Source organism: Vipera ursinii (genome assembly GCF_947247035.1).
Source record: "Vipera ursinii genome assembly, chromosome: 15".
Taxonomy (NCBI): domain Eukaryota; kingdom Metazoa; phylum Chordata; class Lepidosauria; order Squamata; family Viperidae; genus Vipera; species Vipera ursinii.
The window spans coordinates 5,884,723-5,893,394 of record NC_139528.1 but is presented as its reverse complement, the minus strand read 5'-3'; the positions used below and the strand labels follow the sequence as shown (position 1 = coordinate 5,893,394).

Genomic DNA, 8,672 nt, shown 5'->3' with positions numbered 1-8,672 from the left:
GGGCAATCCTTTCCCTAATTCAGCCTTTCTTTTGCAAAATATGTTACTTGCAGTGGTTTCTGCACTGAGAGGGGATTGGAACAGATGATCTCTGTTATCCTTTCTTACTGTATGAATCGATGATGCCTAAAGCATTTTTATTTTCCTTTCAGGAGTGAAAACCTTTTGCCAAAAAAACCCCCTATGAAAATGGGGAACCACAAAGCAGAAAATTTAAGGAGGAACAGAGGTATGGAGCAGGTGTCAAATTTATTCTAATTATCATTACATCTTTGAATCCAGTTCTTGATACAAATATACACACGTTTCTAAAAGGCTTTGGGGTGGGGCAGAAACATCTCCTGATTACCCTTGCCAAAGTGCTTTCAAAATGGAGGGGCCCCATTCCCCAAAGCACACACCCCACTTCATTCGGGGAAGAGGGGGACGCAGAAGAGCCGAGGATTCACTGGCAGACCGGCTGGGGTCACTGAGAAGGACGAGGTGTTTCTGTGAAGACAAACCACGAGAAGTTAAGCTGAAAGTACGAGATTCAGTATCTCCAGTTACAGGTAGTCCACGACTTAAAACCACAGTTGGGCCCGCAACTCCCGTGGCTAAGCAATGCAGTCTTTAAGTAAGTCGTGTCCAATTTTACAACATTTTTGCCACAGCTGTTCAGCGAATCAAGCTTCCCCCATTGACTTCCTTGTTGGAAGCTGGCTGGGAATTTTGCAAATGGTGATCAGGAAACACCAGAATGCTGCAATCATCATAAATATGTGCCAGTTGTTGAGGGCCCATATTCTGATCCCGTGGCCATGTGGCCAGGTTTGCTTAAGGACCACATAATTCATTTAACAACATGGTGATTTGCTTGACAATTGAAGCAGAAAGTCCATAGAGAGTTGAATACTTCTCACTTAACCACATTCTTAGTGACAAACATTTCAGTCCCCGACATGATTCTGAGGACTACCTGAAGTACTGGTAGCAGTACAGGTAGTCCTCGACTTAAGACCACAATTGAGTCCAATATTTCTGTTGGCAAGTGAGACATTTTTTGAGTTTTGCCCTATTTTATGACCTTTCTTGCCCCAGTTGTTAAGTGAATCACTAAAGCTGTTAAGTTAATAACTCAGTTGTTAAGTGAATCTGGCTTCCCCATTGACCTTGCTTGTCAGAAGGTTGCAAACGGGGACCACATGACCCCGGGACACTGCAGCCGTCATAAATAGGAATCAGTTGTCAAATTTTGATCACTTGACCATGGGCATGCTGCAACAGTCGTAAGTGTGAGAAATGGTCAAAAGTCACTTTTTTTAGTGCTTCGAATGGTCACTAAATGAATTGTAAGTAATGTAATGTCTTAAGAATGTAGCAGGCATGGGAAATAGCCTTGAACGACTGCAAGTAATGGTCAGCAAAGGGTTTTGAGCCAGGCCAAGAAATAAGTTGAGAAAATGACTCCGACAGAAGAGGGTGGAACCCAGGAATTGCTTGCAATGCTTACCTCATGCTTGGATTCCAGGCCCTTTGCTGAGCTGATCCGGTCTCATAGCTTCTCATCAAAAACCCCATCTTCCACAGCCTGTACGTCTTCCTCCTGGATTTCTGGAGAAAAAAAAACCCAGCCCTAAGGATAAGTCAAATGCAAACTGGAAGACACTTTTGTTCCCTTTCCATCCCCTACCCACACCCCGCCAAACACACCAGCAGCATTCGCATGACACATGGTTGCTAGTTATAATCTGTTTTTTGGCCTCAAATGAAACCAAATTGGTCAAGCTGCAGAACAGTGAACCAAGGCTAACTCTAACCATTTGCTATGCAAATGCCTCAACTAATTTTTATTTGATTGACTGTGTTGGGAGAATGTTCCCTCTGGCTTGATCTGGAGATGAGGTAAGCATGGCCTGGGATGGTAATTGGCGCCACAGTCCACCTATGAGAATTCCCCCCAATTCTCTTCTCTCACTTGCAAACAGAAGCAACCTCACTGGGCTGAATGAGAAGGCAGAGGGCAGGGTTTCTCAACCTTGGCAACTTTAAGATGAGTGGACTTCAACTCCCAGAATTCCCCACGGAGCATGGGAGTTGAAGTCCATGCATCTCAAAGCATGTTGGCTTGAGAATTCTGGGAGTTGGCGTCTACTCATTTTAAAATATGCTTAGTGGGGAATTGGAGTTGAAGTCCATCCATCTTAAAATACAGGTAGTCCTCGACTTAAGACCACAATTCCGGCCAACAATTCTATCGCTAAGTGAGTTTTGCCCCATTTTACAACCTTTCCACAGTTATTAAGCGAATCACTGCAGTTCTTCAATTAGTAACACAGTTGTTAAGTGAATCTGGCTTCCCCATTGATTTTGCTTTCCAGAAGGTCGCAAAAGGGGATCACCGAGACACTGCAACCGTCATAAATATGAGTCAGTTGCCGAGCGTCTGAATTTTGGATCACATGCCCATGGAGATGCTGCAACAGTTGTAAGTGTGAAAAACGATCGTAAGTAACTTTTTTGAGTGCTGTTGTAATTTTGAATGGTCACTAAATGAACTGTTGTAAGTTGAGGACTCCTTGTATCCTTGTTGGGGAATTCTGGGAGTTGAAGTCCACACATCTGAAAGTTTCCAAGGTTGAGAAACACAGACTCTGCCCCATCTTCCTTTGAACAGCAGGGGGAGGTGTTTTACTACAATTCAAATATCAACAATATTGCTAGTTGCCTGAAAATTCTGCTTCTTTACTAGCTGCGCTGGCATAACTGTTCATGGTTAGTTTTATCTGGGTTAGTGACACAACGGCTTGGTGCCTTTTAAGAGCCCACCCTTTTTGCTTATGTATTGATTTGATTTTTATGGCTTCCCATTTGTCAAGCAATAGTAATCACAATAGACATAAGCAACTTCAGCTTTACAAACACAGATATTTTAAAGTCTTTTTTTCTCCGTTTGTGGCTTTGGGATCCAACTACCAATTTGCACTAGAAAAATAGATATAAGTGGGAATTACAGAGTGATCGCATCAGTACTACCGCTCAAGGAATGTCGGCTGGTGGCCCCCAGGGGGAGGGCATTCTCAGTGGGTGCGCCAGCCCTCTGGAACTGCTTACCAACTGAAATCCGGATGGCCCCCGACCTCCGCACCTTCCGGCGCGACTTAAAGACTTACCTATTCCAGCAGTCCGGCCTGGCCTGATAGCTCTAATTGGGGTCCCAGTTTGTTTTGATTATTGTTTTTCAATACTGTTTCATTATGTTGCCTATCTTACTCTGTACACCGCCCCGAGTCCCTCGGGAGAAGGGCGGTTTATAAAAACAAACAAACAAACAAATAAATAAATAAATAAATAAATAAATACTAACAATTGTTCTTTTAGTCTTGAGAGTTATAGTATTAGTGTAAATGAATGTTTGTTTTTTTATTCTGCACTTTGACTCTTTCGTTCTAATCAAATTGTCAAGTTGATTGTAATGTTGTATTGCTCAACGGCCAAAATAAGTAGTTTGATTTGATTTGATTCAGTTGCCGTTATCTGAATCCTGAACTAATCCATTTGTCTGTGTTTGCTCAATACGCCGAAAGACATATTAACCAAGCGTAGATGAGTTTGCACAACTTTCTAAAACTCATACACACAACAGGTGAGTGTGCAAACATCACTGGATTCAAAGTAGCCAAGCGTGAACATGCTGCAATGTAGACTACTAAATCCTCAGCTGACTTGGTTGTGTGAACTCAAAAAATGAGTGAATAGCATAATAATAATAATAATAATAATAATAATAATAATAATAATAATAATAATAATAATCTATTGTACAAACTGCTTGTTGCACAAAACTGCAGATACAGATAGTCCTTGACCTACGACCACAATTGACCCCCAAATTTCTTTTGCTAAGACAGTTGTTAAGTGAGTTTTGCCCCCTTTTACGACCTTTCTTGCCCCAGTTGTTAAGTGAATCACTGCAGTTGTTAAGTTAGGAACACGGTTGTTCAGTGAATCTGGCTTCCCCATTGACTTTGCTCATTAGAAGGTCGCAAAAGGGGGTCCCGTGACCCTGGACACTGCAACTTTAATAAGTACAAGTCAGTTGCCAAGCCTCTGAATTTTGATCACATGACCAGTGGGCTGCTGCAACGGTTGTAAGTGTGAAAAATGGTCATAAATCACTTTTTCAGTGTAAACAGTCACTAAATGAACTGTTGTAAGTCAAAGACTACCTGTATGTTGTGGCCACAGTGAAGAACACAGGGTCTCTCGTTACAAATCAAGATTTCATTTTTTCCCACTGCCAGTTCCTACCCATCACTTTGTCTACAGCAGTGTTAATCAACTTCAGGAACTTGAAAAACTTTAAAACTCCATACGAGCTGGGGAATTCTGGGAGTTGAAGTCCATACCTGTTAAAGGTCCTGAGGCTGAGAAACACTGGTCTATAGGAAACAGCTGTCAGGAAACTTGGTGGTATTGTTATCAAGGAAGGAAGTCAATTTGACTGACAGGGCGAGGCCATGACCGCACAGCAAGGTCGAAAACCGCTTGTGGTCTCCCTTTGTTCAAAGGACAAGTGTTAAAAAATAAAAAGGGGGTCTGCCCCAGGGTAGAAACCGGAAAAGGTGGTGTTCCATACCAAGAGCAAACAGGCAAGTCCAAAATTGCAAAGAAGGAGACGGTCATCAGTTGTGGAAAATGTAAAATAATCCAGGGAAGCTGTAAATTACAGGTGGGCAGCAATTTTATCCAGCCCGGGAGGAGAGAGCAATTTTCTCTCTAGTGCTCCATTTCAATGTGCTTCATTCCTTATTAAGGTCACCGGCCTCTTCGTTCTGGGTGGAATTTTATCTGCTCAGCTCAAGTATGACAAACAAGAAATGTCATGTGTGCAAAATTGCCAATTTTTGCTTCTGATGCTTTCTCTACTCCTGGCGTCCAGGTCATACAACTCTTGATCTCAGGAAAAGAATGAGAATTCTGCATAATTTGCAGAAGTGGGCGAAAAGAAAGATGGCGGGGGTGTTATTTTCACACAGGGCAAAGCTTGGTGCCTTGAAACCTCCACCGGTTGTTTTGTTGCTTTGAGAGATGTGCAAGTGTCACCGGTTTGTTTGAAGTTGAGCATGTGGTGTGAATCCAGAATATGGACTTAAACAACAGACTAACTCAGGAAGGAAGGATGATTAAGCTTAGGACATTGTGCAAATGTAGAGTGGAAACTTACCAAGGAGAGATTCGATTTAGAATTAAGGAGACATTTTCTGACAGTGAGAACAATTAACCAGTAGAATAGCTTGCCTTCAGAAGTTGTCAATACTCCTTACTGGAGGTTTTTAAGAAGAGCTTTATGTCCGGAATGGTAAAGGGTCTCCTGCTTGAGCAGAGGGTTAGACTAGAAGACCTCCAAGGTCCCTTTCAACTCTGTTATTCTGTTGTTATTCTGTTATTCAGTCAACCTGTTAGGCAGGTTGTGTGAACATAACCAGCAATACCTTTAGATTTTGTGAGCAACCCAGTATTATTACACGGTAACCCAACATCTCTCTCTCCAGAGTTTTCAAAAATGATCTAGTAGTTCTTAAGAGGTGGCTGGACCTTGCTGACTTCAGCTAATCTCAAACAGCCCAGAATGGTGAGACCTGGGAGTTGAATGATGAGACCTGGTTAATGTCTGGATGGGAGACCACCAGGAAATCTGAGGGCTGAGAAATCAAAAAGACATCTCAAAAGCAGCAAGGCCACTTTTCTATCACTGCCAAAACAAAAAGTTGAATTAAATTCAGCTGAATCCCAGCGGATCCTAACTCAGCTTTTTGAGTTTTCAGACACCTTTTTCAGACAAACTCAACATCTGTCTGAGATGTGATAAGTTTCCCTATCACAGTGAGCAGCTGTTTCAACTAGAAGACTTCCAAGATCTCTTCCAGCTCTGTTATTCTCTTAAAGCAGAAGTCCCCAGCCTTTTGGGCACCAGGGACCGCTTCTGTGGAGAAAGGTTTTTCCACGGACCGGAGGGTGCGTGGTTTTGTGTGCTGCCTGCATCCCGCAGATGAGCGGTTTGTTTGTGCAGCCTGGTTTCTGGCATGCCGTGGGGAGTTAGGGACCCCTGTCATAGAGGCATATCAATAATGGCACTAACTCCCACCAGCTTGCATAGATTGGGGAAGTATATGGGTGATTAGGAAGGAGGATTATCCATGTTAATTAGCTCTTAATTTGGCATGGAATTTTGTGGCTTTAAAATAGGGTGCAGCTGCTCTCATGACCCCTGAGGAATCCCCTGTGCACTCCTTTGCAGAGGCAACCTGATCATATCATACCTATGGGGTCCTTGGTGCTCTCTGAGCTGGGTGGTTTTCTTGCAGACGTTTCATGAGCCAAACTAGGTAACATCATCAGTGCTAGAAGGGAGGAGAATTGGAGGAGGAGGAGGAGGAGGAGGAGGAGGAAATGGACTGTGGGGTCCCTGGTGCTCTCTGAGCTTGGCTGTTTTCTTGCAGACGTTTCACGACCCAACTAGGTAACATCATCAGTGCTAGAAGTTTGCTCGTTCTAGCACTGATGGTTTGCTCATTCTAGCACTGATGCTATCACTTAGTTGGGTAATGAAATGTCTGCAAGAAAACCACCCAGCTCACAGACTACTGAGGACCCTTCACTTCGACCCTGAGCCACAAACAGCCTCTTCTGTTGGCCCCTCATACCTGTATGTCGCAGGGATGTCCGGCCAGGACGAGGCAGCGAGAAACTAAAGGACCGGGCTGGCAGGGATACTGATCCATCGAGGCTGACGCTCTTGGCACGTTTGCGGCACTCAACCGAAAGCAGGTCCCGGCAGTGTTTGTGGCAATTCACCCCACAGGCTGGGAGGAAGGAAAGAAAAGAGTTGAAGAGAACCAACATCAAAACTACAGCCCAGCAACTTCAACCCTGGAGAACTCCAGATGGATAGGCCTCAGCTTCCAGAATTCTTGGCAATGGGCATGGTGCCTGGGGAATTCTGGGAATTGAGGGCCGTGAATATACAAGTCGTTCTCGATTTACAGCCACAGTTGAGCCCAAATTTCTGCTGCTAAATAATATAGTTATCACGTGTTAACCATTTGCCCTGTGTTATGTCCTTCCTTGCCGCAGTCGTGACGTGAATCCCTGCAATTGTTAAGTCAATAACACGGTTGTTAAGTGAATCTGGCTTTTCCATTGACTTCACCCGTCAAAAGGTCACAAAAGTTAATCACATGATTCCAGGACACTGCAACCTTCATTAATACAAGTCAGTTGCCAAGAGCCTGAATTTTGATCATGTGACCATGGAGATGCTGCAGTGGTTGTAAGTGTGAAAAATGGTCATAGGTCTGATGACCAATTATGGCTCTTTTAGGCTTGTGCCTCAGCATGCATATTGTCCAATGAGACAAACCGAGACAGGAAGATCCTTTTATTACAATTTATCAGAATATTCAGACAGAAGGGATTCTTCTCATTCCAAGAGGGAACCCCGATTTTTAGCTTACAACACCCTTTATAGTTGGTATAACAAAGAAACATCCAAGAGGAAAGTTGATTGGACAGGATTTATTTTATTAATTAGATTTCTATACCGCCCTATTCCCGAAGGACTCAGGGCGGTTAAAAGTAACCTCCCCTTTGCATAGCAAATCAATTACATGTGGTCAAGCACGTTACACATTTGCATCCCATAATGTCACACATGTTCATTAAAATGAGGTCTGACCTCAGAAGGGGCATAAATTGTAAGGAAAAGGGCTGTTTAGAGTTCACTAAAGAGATAAAACAGACCCCAATTTGTACTAACAAACTTTTTCTTATCTTCAGGTAATCTTCAGCCTGTTTATCTCTTCAATTTAGGAATGTTAAAAGCTATTCCTAGATTCCTGTCTGTATTGTACCTGAACAGAGAAAATAATCTGAAGAATTTTATCTTTCCAGTTTAGGAATGTTAAAAGCTATCTAACCAATCCATACAACTATCCTATATTCCAATCTGTAATGAACCAACATTATTTTAAAAGAGAGAAAATACATCAAATTAAAATACAAAATAACTGTGTTAGTTAACAAATGACAAAAATCCATGTCATTTGTCCCTCGTCACTTTTTTCAATGCCGTTGTAACTTCAAACGGTCACTAAACAAAGTGTTGTAAGTTGAGGACTAACTGTACAGTGCAAAATTGCAGAATTGCTTCAATCCTGAGACAGTTGGCATATAAATTTAATAACTAAAGCCAATTTCAACTCCCGGAATTCTTAGCAATGGCCATGTTAGCTAGCTAGGAATTCTGGGAATTGAAATCCACACAGTTCAAAGACGTAAGCAACGTTATCCAGAGAATTGCTGCTAAAATGATAGGGAGACTAAGTAAAAATGTCTTCAAAATACCTCGACATTTTAGTCCTTGCTTGTAGAGGCCAATAATCTGGAAAGAGAAAGAGAAAGATTAGTTCTGGTTGCAACAAATTGTGGACTTTTTTTTTAAAATGGTACAGGAGCTCGGCTTCAAATGCAGAAAAATCAGTCTTCCTAAATAATTGCATACTGAATCAAAGTCCCTTATTCATTCTCTAATGCAGTTTCTCAGCTGTGGTAATGTTAAGACGTGTGGACTTCAACTTCCAGAATTCCCCAGAGTTGAAGTTCATACATCTTAAAGTTGTCAAGGTTGCTTT

General features: G+C 42.4%; 1 protein-coding gene across 4 annotated transcripts in view; it reads right to left on the bottom strand.

The window, feature by feature from the left end:
* Window positions 1–230: 230 nt before the first annotated feature.
* Window positions 231–8,672, bottom strand: part of RASGRP2 (RAS guanyl releasing protein 2) — a 42,221-nt gene continuing 33,779 nt past the window's right edge. For 3 of the 4 annotated variants that reach the window (XM_083374209.1, XM_083374211.1, XM_083374212.1), the window contains 5 exons: window positions 8,386–8,422; window positions 6,687–6,845; window positions 6,303–6,383; window positions 1,493–1,593; window positions 231–489 (listed from right to left, as the gene is read on the bottom strand). In XM_083374209.1, coding sequence (XP_083230335.1) covers window positions 1,535–1,593; window positions 6,303–6,383; window positions 6,687–6,845; window positions 8,386–8,422 — 336 coding nt within the window. In that variant the 3' untranslated portion in view covers window positions 231–489; window positions 1,493–1,534. The remainder of the gene's footprint in view (window positions 490–1,492; window positions 1,594–6,302; window positions 6,384–6,686; window positions 6,846–8,385; window positions 8,423–8,672) is intronic. The other variant, XM_083374210.1, reaches the window with a different exon arrangement.